The sequence below is a fragment of the Schistocerca americana genome, chromosome 5 (genome assembly GCF_021461395.2).
Source record: "Schistocerca americana isolate TAMUIC-IGC-003095 chromosome 5, iqSchAmer2.1, whole genome shotgun sequence".
NCBI lineage: Eukaryota > Metazoa > Arthropoda > Insecta > Orthoptera > Acrididae > Schistocerca > Schistocerca americana.
In genome coordinates, this window is record NC_060123.1 from 462,720,074 (window position 1) to 462,737,667 (window position 17,594).

Genomic DNA, 17,594 nt, shown 5'->3' on the forward strand with positions numbered 1-17,594 from the left:
GAACATGCCTGGGATGGATTAAAAAGGGCTGTTTATGGACGACATGACACACTAACCACTTTGAGGGATCTACGCCGAATCACCGCTGAGGAATGGGACAATATGTACCAACAGTGCCTTGATGAACTTGTGGATTGTATGCCACGACGAATACGGGCATGCATTAATGCAAGAGGACGTGCTACTGGGTATTAGAGGTACCGGTCTGTACAGAAATCTGGACCACCACCTCTGAAGATCTCGCTGTATGGTGGTACAGCATGCAATGTGTGGTTCTTATGAGCAATAAAAAGGGCGGAAATGATGTTTATGTTGATCCCTATTCCAATTTTCTGTACAGGTTCCGGAACTTTCGGAACCGAGGTGATGCAAAACGTTTTTTGACGTGTGTAGTTTGCGCGAAGAGAGCGAGAGAATATTGAAAATCTAGCGCGACGTACGGTAGCTTGGATGGTTTTTGTAGGCCAATTTCGGTTATTCTCGACACCACAAGTGTCTTATATCAAATTGTTCGTCTCGAGTTCCCTTACACCGCTGCGGTCCGTTGCAAACAGATATCGTTTACATTCTGTGTACTGTGCGTTACATTGGACCAGCTGACTTTGGGATATACTGCTGTGGGTACAAAGACCCGCAACTGAGCACACGCCGTGTGTAAGGCTACTGTAAATTCAGTGCTACATGCGCGAAAGATGTTGAACAAAGTGAACTAAATGACTGCAAATACCATGGTAGGCCGAAGTGTACTAAATGACTTGTAAAGGTCCATTCACGTTGGACGCCACGGAACGGAACATAAAGACATTCCATATAGCATTTCTAATGACTACATTAGATCACCAGGGGGATGGAATAGTACTAAGCGTTAACATCAAGTTTTCTCAGAAAGTAAATTTTGACGTCGTCTGTTATCATCGAAATATAAGCCGTCATTTCCGCGCCTATAGTACCGGTACAATATCTCATACTGTTATGACTTCATAATCGTTATTGCTTGGTTTGTATGTGTTACGTGTTGCATAGGCTGCATGACGACTACATGTTTCATTCGACTGTTCTCCCACAAAAGAGATCCAGTATCTAAGAACGAAAAATATGTTGGTTTCATAACATCTGAACAAAGAAAAGCATACACTAACCATAAAGAAGAACACAAATTGATTTTCACGGAACAGTGAAATATTCATCAACATTGATGGACAAAAGTGCAGTTTTTTGTCATTATTTGACAGAAAGAGGAACAAGGTGCTGATGGTAATGTAAAAAGGGGATATTTACTGTCTTCTAAACATTGCTTCTTGCGTTGATATGTAGGAATTTTCTCGTAAAATAACTGTTCTTTTTTTAATATATTTTCTTGATACTTCTGTTCTTTGGGTGACTCAGCAGTGTGTAGAAATTGTTGTTGCGACAACAACCCTCCATGCAGTCTTCATAACTTTGGCGAGGCAGGCTAGCAGATACAGTGAGATCCGGCTGCCAGGGCTCGAATATTGCTCGTAGAGTATGGCCCACCACAATGATGAGATAAATTACCACATGTGTGGCCCAACAGTGCACTGCCTTGGTACCCTACATCTAGCCACTTCATACTGTCTACTAGCTGTGGCTAGACCTGATGACGCAACCTGATGGAGCAACCAAGAGGGCCACCTCCAGAGTGACTTCATCCAGTCTCTAGAAGTTTTCAATAGGTTTTTTTTCGGGCCTGTGCAATAAGCACACCACATGCCTGACCAACTGCTGGAGTAGCCACTTGTCCAGGACACATGTGCCAACGCCTCCAAAATGCCTGATGTCAATCTCACATCCTCAAGGCAACACACTCTCGCCGCCACTTCATTGAGGCACAGGATAAAATTACAATTGGAAAAATATCAGAGGAAGTAACTTAATACTAATATCACTGTCACACGGCCAGACATGAACACTCTTGGTCCTTACACTCGTGTGCCAGCTGTGTGGTTCAAATGGTTCAAATGGCTCTGAGCACTATGGGACTTAACATCTATGGTCATCAGTCCCCTAGAACTTAGAACTACTTAAACCTAACTAACCTAAGGACAGCACACAACACCCAACCATCACGAGGCAGAGAAAATCCCTGACCCCGCCGTGAATCGAACCCGGGAACCCGGGTGTGGGAAGCGAGAACGCTACCGCACGACCACGAGATGCGGGCAAGGCCAGCTGTGTGTGTACTCTGCATTCCCTGGTATAATGCCCAGGCCTTCTACATGAAACACATCACTGCTAAACATTGGGTGCATGGAGCACTGCGCCCCATTAAATTAGACTGCCAACAAAGAAATTTTTGGAAATCAGATAATGGTTTTCCTCAGTGCACTGACCATATTCCGACACCAGTGTAATATCTAGCCAAGATGGTTGTCTGTAGGTCACAAAGGCGTGTGCAGGTCGATGGGTTGCATAGAATCAGCAGCACAATAGTTGTATCATCAGAAGAGCGCAGTTAACAAATACATTCTTTATTCAGTAACACGCTTATACAGGGGTTCATGGTGGCGACTCGATGGTGTGATCACAGCTGTGACTGCCTCAGTATTGTGCTGGTACAACGTGTCTTGTTTTGCTGTTGCTGCAGGTGGATGCCGGGCATTGTCACCTCAGTGTAGTGAATGAGAACAAACCGTTCTTCTGACTACTGTCCTTTTGAGTGGTTGATAATGGTTGTTTTGTTGGACTGAAGGTTCAAGAAAATGTTCAAATGTGTGTGAAATCTTATGGGACTTAACTGATAACGTCATCAGTCCCTAAGCTTACACACTACTTAACCTAAATTATCCTAAGGACAAACACACACACCCATGCCCGAGGGAGGACTCGAACCTCCGCCGGGACCAGCCGCACAGTCCATGACTACAGCGCCTTAGACCGCTCGTCTAATCCCGCGCGGCGACTTTAGGTTCGTCTGGAAAGTTTGGCTCATGTAGGTGGTCACAGGTAGTGATTTGAACGAGTTTAGAGGCGTGCACTGAAGAAAACCATTATCTGATTTCCAAAAATTTCGTTGTTGGCAGTCAAATTTAATGGGGCGCAGTGCTCCATGCACCCAAAGTTTAGCAGTGATGTGTTTCATGTAGAAGGCCTGGGCATTATACCAGGGAATGCAGAGTACACACACAGCTGGCACTCGAGTGTAAGGACCAAGAGTGTTCATGTTTGGAAGTGCGACAGTGATATTGGTATTAAGTTATTTCCTCTGCTATTTTTCCAAGTTGTATTTTTGGCCTATTGTTGAAGTCACAGACTTCATATTGAGCAAACAAGGTGAACAAGAGGTTACCACAACAGGCAGTGAAGATATTTCTGCACCATGGACCTGAGAAGTGGAAATCATCTACTAGAAGTAGCACCAGAGGACCGACAGAAAATGGCATTTGTGGTTCATCTGGGGCACTATCAGTATCATAGTATCCCATTTAGGTACGAGCCAATTTTCAGTTTTGATAAGTGGAGTACTGCTAGGATTAGAACTGAGGCACTATATAGTATATTTGGACAACATAGTTGTGAAGAATATATAAGAACATGCACTATAACTAAAGGAGTTGTTTAACAGGTAACATGTGGCACATTTAACTATTAGTATAGAGAGGTGTCAATTGACAGTACAGGAAGGATGATAGTTGGACCATGTGATTAGTTATGATGCAGTTTCAACTGATCCTAGTTTAGTGAAGGTTACAAAATATTGCCTAAACCTCTTAAGGAGAACGGTTTCAGTCTGTCATGAGTTTAACAAATTATTATAGAAAGTTTGTCCTGAATTTTGCAGAAATAGTATGATCTCTCACTCACTTATTCAAGAAAGGAGTGAAATTCCATTTGGACATCAGAGTGTAAAGATGTGTTCCGAAGACCAAAAGAATAATTGACAAGTGGGGTGGTATTGATTTTTTTCAAATTATGAGATGGAGTTCATATTGGCATGTGAAGCAACTAATCATGCACTTGACTGTGTATTAAGTCAAGAAGTAAAGGGAGTGGAGCAGCTGGTAGCCTATGCTTCTTGTAAGTTAATTAAATCAGAAAGGAATTATTCTACAATGGAGAAGGAAATGCTGAGCTTCATATATGGCGTAACATACTTCGAATATTATTTACACTGTAGAAAATTTAAAGTAATAGCTTATTACACATCATCAAAGAGGTTACAATGATTGAAGGATCCATCAATTAGATTAATGTGCTGGGCATTGAAGTTGACTTAATTATTTTTTGTGGTACTTCATCAATCTTGCATGAACCTTGGGAATGCAAGATGGTCTCAGTAGAAAACTTTGTATGTTACAAAGAATGGGTCACACCATTCTGACGTGGCTAAAGCACGACAACCTGATGTGGACCGTTAACTATTTACAATGCAGCCACAGTTCATTGTGCATGATGGTCAAAGAACCAGAAATAGCACATCGCCAAGCATTACTGATGGTGAAAACATAGACAGTATATGGAACAATATATGAACAACTGTGTGCCATATGCATAGCAGGCTAAATTTAGCCATCAGCATATTCCACGGTAAAGGTTATTGTAGGTTAGCGATTTCAAACGATTGGTGTGGATATCTTAGGTCCTTCTGCACATGGCTCTGAACACTATGGGACTTAACATCTGAGGTCATCAGTCCCCTAGAACTTAGAACTACTTAAACCTAACGAACCTCAGGACATCACACACATCCATGCCCGAGGCAGGATTCAAACCTGCGACCGTAGCGGTCGCGCGGTTCCAGACTGAACCACCTAGAACCGCTCGGCCACACCGGCCAGCCCTTCTGCACAATCACCGGCTTTGTCACTTATTATGTATTTGTAAATTGAGAGCAAGTGTATTACTTCTGCAAGTGAGTGGTTGAACAGAGACATATCAGTGGATAACAGGGAAGATACTGAGCCATTATGTAAACAGGCACCGTAATAACTGGGATACACCTTTACCATACATTATTTCAACATATAATTTGGACTGAGGAGGTAGGCATTCTACAGTAGTCTTTGCAGTTCTGAAAAGTCACTGTGCCAGGTTGGTCTAGTGATTAACTTACCTGCCTATTGAGCAGGAGACCTGGGTTCAAATCCCGTCCTTGGTACAAATTTTCATTTGTCATTTCCACTACGATCTGCTCCACTACAAGCTGCATATATATATATATATATATATATATATATATATATATATATATATATATATATATGTGTATAATTTAATTTGATTCGAACATCTGTGCCTGGGTTTCAGGCAGGCTTCCCCATTTCGTTCAATGCTGAGATGCCATTCCAATACATTTGGAGAGCCTCTGCAATGCTGTTCGAGTTTAAGTGGAATACCAAGGTGTGAGGTGTGAATGAGTATTTGTATAGAGGAGGGAGTCATGCTAGGGTAGTCCATGCAGCTGTGCAAAGCCACTGTGACGTAGTGGTTAGCGCATCTGCCTAGTGAGCAGTGAGCAGTGGTTGGTACCCAAGACACGAACAGGACCACTCTATTTTGAAGGTCCTAAAGTTTCAGGTCCTAAAGTCCCCATGGGCCTTCGGCGTCTGCTCGTTTCACTTCTTGGGGAATGTCAGGTTGCTACCATCTTTTACTCCGACGGCTCTGAAACCATGGGTAGGTCGGGATATGTTTTTACGTCTCACGCCTTTCAGGAACACCATTCGTTGTTAGAAACATCTAGCATTTTTCGAGTGGAGCTGATAGCCGTTAAGAAAGCCCTCTGTTTTATTAAACGGGCCTCCTTTGTCGCTTTTTAATGTGTACTGACTCAATGGGAGGACTTCAGGCCACTTACTCATACTACTCTTGTTACCCTGTGTTACCTGCTATTCATTATCTTCTCTCTAAAAATTCGTTATACCGCCTGTTCTGGTATTATGTCATGCGGGTATCCCAGGGAATCAACTGGTTGGCCGTTTATCTAGAGAGGCGATTACTCTCCCCATATTTGTTTTGATGATGCCAAGTGCGGATTTGCTGGGGCAAATAACGTCTCTGCTCACTCGGAGATGGACCAACATTTGGTGGGCTACTGCCTCCACAAATAAACTCTGCACTATCAGGGAGACAACTACTACATGATGCTCCTCTTTCCCTCTCTCCCCCCCCCCCCCCCTCCTACAGGAAGGAACCTGCAATGGTATTCCATTCCGGATCTGTCGTACCAGACAAACCCATAATTTATTTAGACAGCGAAACATCCCGTATTGTGGTTGTGGGGCCCTACAGAAGGTTCTTCATATCCAGGTTTATATATATCCGGTTCGAGACCATTTTTCCACATAACTGACTCATTGGTTCAAATGGCTCTGAGCACTATAGGATTTAACTTCTGAGGTCATCAGTCCTCTAGAACTTAGAACTACTTAATCCTAACTAACCTAAGGACATCACACACAGTAATCGAACTTGCGACCCAAGCGGTCGCGCGATTCCAGACTGAAACGCCTAGAACCGCTCGGCCATCCCGGCCGGCTAACTGACTTATTATTTGGCGTCCCGCCCACCGTTCTCCCCATTTTCACTCGTACTCTTTCACCTCTGTCTCTTCTCCCTACGCACTGTATACAAATCTTAGAATTGGGCGCCCCTGACGTCCCCCTCAACATAGCGAGGTAAGCGGCTGCTAGTGACTGTGAAGCGTCCTGTATGTAAATGTCATAGTTACGGCGCCTATTGCGCCTCTCTCACTTTGGCGCCCCAAGCAGAGGCTTGGACCATTTAGGCTCTAAACTGTCTCTAGCCCCCTCCTTCTACCTCTCGTGCTCAACTAGGTCTTTGGAATTCTTTGTCTCTCGTTCTGGAAGACGACTCATGGACAGGTGAACTGCTTGAAAGTGGTTTTTATCCTCATATCCTAATTCTCAATTGTTTGTTGGATATATTTTAATCCTTGTCTTCCTCTAACAGTTTTTACACTGTACAGCTCCCGCTAGTATGTATCAACATATGCCCTATCATCCTGTCGTTTACTCTACTCACTAATTTCCAAATATTCCTTTCCTCACCGATTCTGTGGAGAATCTCCTCATTTCTTACCTTACCAATCTACCCATCTTTCAGTATTCTTCTGCAGTACCGCATTTCGGATCCTTCGATTCTTTTCTGTTCCAGTTTTCCTGTAGTCCATGATTTACTACCACGCACTGCTGTGCTCCGAACGTACATAATCGCATATTTCTTCCTCAAATTAGGAGTTATGTTTCATACTAGCCATGAATGCTTTCTTTGCCAGTGATAGGTTGCTTTTGTGTCCTCCTTGCTACTTCTCATTAATTTTACCTTTCTTCAGTTTATCCTCAGCATATATTCGGTACTCATTAGACTGTTCATTCCACTCAACAGATCTCGTTATTCTTCACCGTCGTCACTGACGATGGCAAATCTTATCATCGACATACTCTCGCTCTGAATATTAATCCCACTCTTGCAGCTCGCCCTTATTCCCGTCACTGCTTCTTCGATGTACAGATTAAACATTAGGGACGGAAAACTACGTCCCTGTCTTACTCCCTTTTTAATCCGAGTACTTCCGTCTTGATCTTCCAGTCTTATTGTTCCTTCCAGGTTCTTGTACACATTATATGTTATTCATCTTTCCCTACAGCTTAATCCTATTTTTCTCAGAAATTCCAACATTTTGCGCCATTTTACATGCTCGAACGCTTTTTCCAAGTCGACAAATCCAATTAGCCCTTTCGGTCAGGGTGTCCTCATATAAGGACATACTAAATAAATGCTTAGTATATCAAAATTCGTTAAATTTCACCATTTGTAATTGCTGTCCTCTTATTGTCACAAGCAGAGAGTTTATTTGAGAAAACTGTCGACAACTCCTGTGAATCTGTGGAACCACAAAACAAAATTAAATGTGTACAGTCTCATGGACGCTTCCCAGTAACCTTTGTACCTCCCATCAGCTGGTTAATGTCTTCAGAGTTTCGGTAAAAAAAAATTATTTATGCGTACAGAAAGGTGCATTCTTGAAGGTGAAAGGTAAGTGACATGTTTACGACTTTATACATCTCTACAGATGAGGGCATTGTGATTGAAAGGTTGTAATAGCATAGAAATTTAGGATATTATTTCGCTGTCTTTCTAGTCATCTTACGATAATTTCACAATGCCCCATGTCCAAGACAGACGAAGGCCACTTCCAGAAGAAGAAATTATAGAGCTCCTGAAATTGACGATCTATCCGATGATCCTAGTGATAATTTTGAACATGAAGACAATGGTGGAAGTAATGTTAGATGTTTTATGTCATGTGGTGTATTGTAAGCTGAGTAGCCTAGACGCTTGATAAGTGACACTGAGATAATCACGAAACACTCGTCCCATCCAAACGACAATGCATTAGCAGCAAGAATGTTATTGTTGCGTACGAATTTGTTACAGCGCAGCCAACCTAAAGCTGAATAAGAAAAATATCCGTTCTAATCGTAACCGACTGAATGGTAGCTTTGAATATCAATATTGGTAAGTCTGATGTCTGTTCACGTGCTTTTTATCCGGACGTGGCAGGGCGACAGCCGCGCCTATTGGGCATTCACCAGGCTCTGCGCCTGAAGACAACATGCAGTTAGCTGCTTTTGAGACTGAACACGAATTTCGACAGCCATTTTCTATGGTTTATAGTCGGTTTTGGAACCTGACAGTGGACGCATGTTTGCTCATGCAATTGATATTGCATGTGTAAATGCATGGATTGAGTACAAGAAAAACGCATCAGAATGTTCCTAAAAATAAGACCCTTAATTTGCTTCACTTTAGGGCAAGAGTGGCCAAAGTACTGACAAAAATAGATCAGCCAGCTGCCTTGACAAAGGGGCGTCCCACTAGTGAGAGTCCAAGTACTACGAAACGACCCATTGAGGAAATTCGCCCAGAAGCTGAAGTTCGTTTCGACAACGTTGGGCATCTTCCAGCCGTCAGTGACAAAAAATCATTTGACAGGTGCAAGAAACCGGGTTGCAAAAACAAAACCAAATTTTTGTGTGTAAAATGTAACATTCACTTACGTCTGGGTAGAAAAAAATTGTTTCTTTGATTATAATTCTTCTCAAGTGTAAAACCATAGTTTATGTATATAATCATTAAGTAAGCTTTGTGTAATTTATGTAGTTTGGTGAAATATAACCAAATAAAATACTTTGACTTTTCGGCATATAGTGCACCCACTTGAACACAATGTCCTCATCAGGGGACGCGTTGTATGCCCCCTTGGGGGGGCACCTCGCAATATTTTATACATCTGAAAAATCATAATTTAATTCTAAGAACTGGATAGCAAAGGCATGATTTTTTTTTTTTTCAGGAAAAAAATAATTCGTGACCGAAAGGGTTAAAGTACCTTGACTTTTCTTCATTTCCGCTTCCATTATCAAAAGCATAGTCATAACCGCCTTAATGGTGCCTTTAACTTTCCTAAAGTCAAACTGACAGTCGTCTTATAGATCCTCAATTTTCTTTGTTACTCTTCTGTATGCTATTCATGACACCAACTTGGATGCAAGAGCTGTTACGTTTATTGTGCAATAGTTCTCGGACTTATGTTACCCTACTATATTCGGAATTTTTCCGAAAGTCATATGATACATCGCTAGCCTCAGACATCAACACACAAACGATAATAGTCGTTTTGTTGCTACTTCCCCCAATGATTTCAGAAATTCTGATGGAATGTTATCTATCCCTTCTGCCTTATTTGATCTTAAGTCTTACAAAGTTCTTTGAAATTCTGACACTAATACTGGACCCCTTACCTCTTCCATAGGACTCCTGTTTCACCTTCTACCAAGTCATCAGGCAAGTCATCCCCCTCATAGAGCCCTTCAATGTACTCTTTCCACCAACCCGCTCTCTCCTGTGCATTTAACAGTGGAACTCTCATTGCACTCTTAATTTTACCACCCCTGCTTTTCATTCCACCGAAGGTTGTTTTTACTTTTCCATAAGATGAGTCAGTCCTCTCCACGATCATTCCTTTTTCGATTTCTTCACATCTTTCCTAGAGCCATTCGCCACGGCTTCTCCACATTTCCTATTTATTTCATTCGTAAAGGATTTATATTGCTGTATTCCTGTCTTTTCCATTTTGAACAGTGTACTTGCTATTACTAATTCAGATAAACTGCAGAACTCTTTGTCTTTCTCCTCTCTCAGTCCTGCAACTGAAAACATATTCTCCCGTAACTGTTTCTTCTATTCCTTCTTCTATTCCTTCATCTACGAACGCTCTGCACTCCTCCATTAGATTTTCATCTCCTTTTACATGCTGAATCACCCGTTCAGTATCCTGATACATGTTCTCTATTGTTTTACATCCTGCTTGCGACATCGGCTTGTATACCTCAAGTTGTCGGCGTCACTTTGCTGACGAAGCTGATGAGAACAACCGTACCACTGCCTGTTCATTGCTTCTCTAGTAGTTTCACGAGGGCGGGGGCAAGTTGGTTGGCGTTGGGGGCTTCTCCTGCCACATGCTGGGTCTGGGGGACTCTCTGTATCTGTCGTCTCTACTCACCTCTCTTTTAAATTCTTTTTGAGGCGGTTTCCCTCTTTTTCTGGCGCACTCTCTTCTCCGTTTGACTATAGCGGATCTGGGGTGGGACGGCTGTGGGAGGGTCTACTGGCTTCTTACGTACAGCCTTGAGGGACGCCACCTGCTGCCTTACAATTGACGGTCCAGCTGATTTCCATGATATTTTTAATCTTTTCCCTTTTAGTATGCTGAATCTCTCGACCACAAGGCATTCTTTACTCTGTGCAGATGAGTTTTCTCTCGCCATGGCTGAGCCCCGGTGACCACTCGTCTTGTCTGACCTCCGTATCGTCCTGATTCATCAACTTTTACTTCTCCATAAATCGTTTCTCAGTTCTGGAATCAGTATTGCCTTCAGGGCCTCCATTTTTCCACTCCCACTTCTTCATCTGATCGCATTCCTGGAAGACTGTACAAACTCCAGATAAACGAACTCTTGACCAAGGGACTGATTATTTCGCTGTTTATTTCCTTAACTCCTAACCATCCAACCAACCAACCATAAATTCACCATTCTGAGGCTGTGTTCCGTCGCTAACAACAGTACCGCCAACGGAACGTTATACAGTAATCTTTCCTACCCAATGTCGCTCATAAAACACTACTAAGATATGTTTGAGCGACTGCTTGTTCGTAACGGCCCTCCAGCTACGACTGATGATTTTTTTTTTTGTAGACTCCTATGTAAATCGGATGGAGTGAGGCTCAGCGGAAACTTATCCGTGTACTCTTTGAAACCATGGTACGATTTTAGATGCTCTGATTGCATCAGGGGAGGAATTTACACTAAGATGAATTCTCAGAATCTTTGGTCATTCTCTAATGTCTTGTCAAGCATGTTGAACATTATGATTCATTATATTCGGAATGGTAGTAATTATCTGTAAACAAATTGTAGCACCAGCTGCAATTCTATTTTTTAACATCGCGACCGGTTTCAGCCTCCAAGGCTATTTTCAGATAGTTATGCGAATAACATATTTATGTAGCTTTATCCAAATGACCACTGGATAAGGGCCTTGGTCGCTCAAAGGCGTGGTGTTAAAAAATAAAACTGAAACTAGTGCTTCAATTTGTCACCAGTGTTAATGATTTGTGCGTTGCCATGCCACTTCTCTGTGGCATGAAGTTCATTTCTGTCACGTGTATTCCTATTGTTGTTACAATTCCTGCAAACTATAGCGTAGCTACAGATAGACTTCAATATTTCACTATGACAACTAGCATGACATGTTCTTTCACTTGTAATGTATGGAAAATAATCTAATTAGGGGCTGCAGCAACAGATATGAAAGCAGATATGAAAGTTTATACACTCAGTCCTTTTCGAACATGGTGTTCATTCGTATCTCAGAATAGTGAGTGATGGCTACGAAGATATCTACATAGAGAGAGACTGCTCGGGAAATATATGTTCCTGTAATTGATTACTTTTAAATTAACTTTATGCCATTCATTTCTTCATAGATTTAAGAGAAATGCGTACTTACTTGAAAAGAATGTTGGTTCCTCAGTCTTTTGTTTCTTCATCATCTCTTTCAGATAGACATCAATGAAATCTCTCATGTCATCGTCACACAATGTATTTTTATGTTCATCAACCATTTGCTGTAAGAGAAAGAACAGAAGCTTAAAAAATATAGATTTTAGGAGGCAGCTCGGATGAAACACACGCTGCGTTTGCAAATGATGGCGAGAAATACAAACAGTAGCTTTGAAGGTGTCTGTGAAATAACTACTTTCAATTTATCCATTTATCCAATCACCGTAACGTGCTGCAACTCCATGATAGAAATGGCAAATAATCTAAGTTATACATTTACTAAAGTATATTAAGAAATCATTAAATATATTAGGTTCGGTTTATTTTATTAAAAAGCTTACAGTGTTAGAAAGACTGTAAACTTATGTATTGTCTATTATAAAGAGTCATGCCTTTAGAAATATGTAATAATTGTTAGGGGATTTCCTGCATATTAATATATTAATCTGAGCGGTGGTAGCCCGCCCTTTTTGAGAAGAGACAGCCCTCGAACAAAGATTGTCTAAGTAGTTAGAAGTAGTGTGAGCACAGTGCGCTTGTATGGTGTTTGCGTGATGAAATTCGAGCAGTGGTAAAATCAGCCTCGGGTGTCTGTTGAATGAAGTACTATTTTATAAAAAATGCAGTTAAACTGTGTGTTAAGAGAGAAGTTTGCTCTGACTTATTGTGGAATAAAAAGCCAGTTGTATTGTGGATCGCGGGGATCTGCAAGCTGCGAGAGACATATTGCTGGTTACAGGTACAACTGAAGATCCTGTAGCATTCAGAGCTACAGATACTAATCTGCCACTTCACATTTCAGTAGCATTTTTTAAAGAAGCTTGGAAATATCTCGCCAGCACCTGAAATTCGACAGTTTTATTTGAACTTATCTACGACAGTAACAGTGTTATTTTGTCCGTTCTACAACGTAAAGTAGACTTCAAGCAGGGAAGCCATATTAGGAAAACGTGTATAAGCCATGACCTAAGTAGAACTGTAAGTTGAGTGATAATATACGATTATTTATAAATCAAATGCTTATTTCGTGTGTTTATTTATGTATTTACGAAATCAACATCCTTATAGTTTCACTGTTTTAAACCAAAGATTTTTACAGTAATAAAAGCTGGTAATTATTTGAATAAAAAATCGTTCGCCGACTCACACTCACAAATTAATGGATGCTGTTTGTCGGTGTTACTGTTGAGAACATGACACCGCAAGGTAAAGTGAAACTTTTACGTGTCTTCTTCAGAAAACTCTGGTGACTGGTGTACTTCGCAAATCGAAAGTAGAGGCGTGTGGTCAAAACGAGCTTGTGTTAATTAAGGTCAGGTATAGGTAGTAATAGAGAACGATTGCGTATTTTCTGATTACATATTACTAAGTGTTTAAACTATTTCATATCTTGTCTGAGTTATTTTTATAGCTTAAATGTTAAATATTTAGATAAGGATCTTCAATGCTTATTAGGTTACTCATTGAAAGTTTATTACTTAAATTTTGATGAAAAGTGCTGTGCTATTTAAAGCAATTACATATGTGTGAATATAGCAACATTAATATTAGGCATTCCTGCGCATTTAACACGGGACTCGCATTAGGGAGCACGACAGTTCAAAGCCGTGTCCAGCAATCCCAGTTTACGTTTTCCGTGATTGCCTTAAATTGCTTCATGCAAATGCTGGGATGGCTCCTTTGAAAGGGCAAGACCGATTTCCTTGCCCATCCTTCCCTAATCCAAGCTTGTGCGATTTTAATGACAATGAAATTGAGGGATTTCGTAATATACAGAGTGTTACAAAAAGGTACGGCCAAACTTTCAGGAAACATTCCTCACACACAAAGAAAGAAAATATGTTATGTGGACATGTGTCCGGAAACGCTTACTTTCCATGTTAGAGCTCATTTTATTACTTCTCTTCAAATCACATTAATCATGGAATGGAAACACACAGCAACAGAACGTACCAGCGTGACTTCAAACACTTTGTTACAGGTAATGTTCAAAATGTCCTCCGTTAGCGAGGGTACATGCATCCACCCTCCGTCCCATGGAATCCCTGATGCGCTGATGCAGCCCTCGAGAATGGCGTATTGTATCAAAGCCGTCCACAATACGAGCACGAAGAGTCTCTACATTTGGTACCGGGGTTGCGTAGAGAAGAGCTTTCAAATGCCCCCATAAATGAAAGTCAAGAGGGTTGAGGTCAGGAGAGCGTAGAGGCCATGGAATTGGTCCGCTTCTACCAATCCATCGGTCACCGTATCTGTTGTTGAGAAGTGTACGAACACTTCGACTGAAATGTGCAGGAGCTCCATCGTGGGTGAACCACATGTTGTGTCGTACTTGTAAAGGCACGTGTTCTAGCAGCACAGGTAGAGTATCCCGTATGAAATCATGACAACGTGCTCCATTCAGCGTAGGTGGAAGAACATGGGGTCCAATCAAGACATCACCAACAATGCCTGCCCAAACATCCACAGAGAATCTGTGTTGATGACGTTATTGCGCAATTGCGTGCGGATTCTCGTCAGCCCACACATGCTGATTGTGAAAATTTACAATTTGATCACGTTGGAATGAAGCCTCATACGTATAGAGAACATTTGCAGTGAATGGAGGATTGACACATTGTTGGATGAACCATTCGCAGAAGTGTACCAGTGGTGGCCAATCAGCTACTGATAGTGCCTGCACACGCTGTACACGGTACGGAAACAATTGGTTCTCCCGTAGCACTCTCCATACAGTGACGTGGTGAACGTTACCTTGTACAGCAGCAACTTCTCTGACGCTGACATTAGGGTTATCGTCAACTGCACGAAGAATTGCCTCGTCCATTGCAGGTGTCCACGTAGTTCTAGGTCTCCCCCAGTCGCGAGTCATAGGCTGGAATGTTCCGTGCTCCCTAAGACGCCAATCAATTGCTTCGAACGTCTTCCTGTCGGGACACCTTCGTTCTGGAAATCCGTCTCGATACAAACGTACCGCGCCACGGCTATTGCCCCGTGCTAATCCATACATCAAATGGGCATCTGCCAACTCCGCATCTGTAAACATTGCACTGACTGCAAAACCACGTTCGTGATGAACACTAACCTGTTGATGCTACGTACTGATATGCTCGATGCTAGTACTGTAGAGCAATGAGTCGCATGTCAACACAAGCACCGAAGTCAACATTACCTTCCTTCAATTGGGTCAACTGGCGGTGAATCGAGGAAGTACAGTACATACAGACGAAACTAAAATGAGCTGCAACATGGAAATTAAGCGTTTCCGGACACATGTCCACGTAACATCTTTTCTTCATTTGTGTGTGAGGAATGTTTCCTGAAAGTTTGGCCGTACCTTTTTGTAACACCCTGTATAGGCCAGGCGCAATGCCCTGCGCAGCTCACCTCGCAGCGGAAGCGGAAGTGGTCGCTGTTGTGCACGGTGTCGAGGTAGCCGGAGAGCCGCGGGCAGAGCGCGGCCAGCCAGGGGTGCAGCGTGACGAAGCCGCCCGTGGCGTCGGTGGAGCGCACGAAGCCGAGCCCGGCGCGGCCCAGGGCGCGCGTAGCCGCATCAGCCTCCCTCGGCGCGCGGCCGCCGTACAGCGCGGGCAGCAGGCAGTTGCTGGTCGCCGTGAAGAGAGCCTCGGGCAGCAGCAGCCGCCGGCCGCCCGACGCCGGGCACGCGCGCACCACGCCCTGCCGGCACACGGCGCACTGTTAGCGGAGTCCTCAAACGTTTCTTCTGTTGGAACACTCTGGGAATCCTGGTACTCTGACGGGACACCTCCCGAGTGTCCCAGAAGACTGTCCCTGATTACACACATTCATAAGGCATGATTAAAAAAAATGGCTCTAACCACTATGGGACTTAACTTGTGAGGTGATCACTCCCCTAGACTTAGAACTACTTAAACCTAACTTAACCTAAGGATATCATACACATCCAAGCCCGAGGCAGGATTCGAACTTGCGACTGTAGCAGCAGCGCGGTTCGGGACTGAAGCGCCTAGAACCGCTCGGCCACAGCGGCCGGCTCATAAGGCATGAAATATGACACATACCCAAACACTTTTATTTTCAATTGAATGTAACATATTCAACATTTTGTGTGCATAAATACACTACTGGCAATTAAAATTTCTACACCAAGAAGAAATGCAGATAATAAACGGGTATTCATTGGACAAATATATTATACTAGAACTGACGTGCGATTACATTTTCACGCAATATGGGTGCATAGATCTTGAGAAATCAGTACCCAGAACGACCACCTCTGGCCGAAATAATGGCCTTTATACGCCTGGGCATTGAGTCAAACAGAGCTTGGATGCCGTGTACAGGTACAGCTTCCCATGCGGCTTCAACACGATACCACAGTTCATCAAAGCGTATTGTGACGAGCCAGTTGCTCGCCCACCACTCACCAGACGTTTTCAATTGGTGAGAGATCTGGGGAATGTGCTGGCCAGGGCAGCAGTCGAACATTTTCTGTATCCCGAAAGGCCCATACAGGACCTGCAACATGCGGTCGTGCGTTATCCGGCTGAAATTTAGGGTTTCGCAGGGATCGAATGAAGGGTAGAGCCTCTGTTCGTAACACATCTGAAATGTAACGTCCACTGTTCAAAGTGCCATCAATGCGAACAAGAGGTGACCGAGACGTGTAACCAATGGCACCCCATAATATCACGCCGGGTGATACGCCAGTATGGCGATGACGAATACACGCTTCCAATGTCCTTTCACCGCGATGTCGCCAAACACGGATGCGACCATCGTGATGCTGTAAACAGAATCTGGATTCATGCGAAAAAATGACGTTTTGCCACTCGTGCGCCCAGATTCGCCGTTGAGTACACCATCGCAGGCGCTCCTGTCTGTGATGCAGCGTCAAGGGTAACCGCAGCCACGGTCTCTGAACTGATAGTCCATGCTGCTGCAAACGTCGTCGAACTGTTCGTGCAGATGGCTGTTGTCTTGCAAACGTCCCCATCTGTTGACTCAGGGATCGAGACGTGGCTGCACGATCCGTTACTGCCATGCGGATAAGATGCCTGTCATCTCGACTGCTAGTGATACGAGACCGTTGGGATTCAGCACGGCGTTCCGTATTACCCTCCTGAACCCACCGATTCCATATTCTCCTAACAGTGATTGGATCTCTACCGACGCGAGCAGCAATGTCGCGATACGATAAACCGCAGTCGCGATAGGCTACAATCCGACCTTTATCAAAGTCGGAAACGTGGTGGTACGCATTTCTCCTCCTTACACGAGGCATCACAACAACGTTTCACCATGCAACGCCGGTCAACTGCTGTTTTGTGTATGGGAAATCGGTTGGAAACTTTCCTCATGTCAACACGTTGTAGGTGTCGCCACCGGCGCCAACCTTGTGTGAATGCTCTGAAAAGCTAATCATTTGCATATCACAGCATCTTCTTCCTGTCAGTTAAATTTCGCGTCTGTAGCACGTCATCTTCGTGGTGTAGCAATTGTAAT

General features: G+C 43.2%; 1 protein-coding gene across 1 annotated transcript in view; it reads right to left on the minus strand.

Moving 5' to 3' along the window:
- Positions 1–17,594, minus strand: part of LOC124616434 (probable cytochrome P450 304a1) — a 101,146-nt gene that overhangs the window by 54,431 nt on the left and 29,121 nt on the right. Inside the window, exons 4-5 of the mRNA XM_047144741.1 lie at positions 15,495–15,785; positions 12,055–12,172 (exon numbers count right to left, since the gene is read on the minus strand). Of these exons, the coding sequence (XP_047000697.1) occupies positions 12,055–12,172; positions 15,495–15,785 (409 nt within the window). The remainder of the gene's footprint in view (positions 1–12,054; positions 12,173–15,494; positions 15,786–17,594) is intronic.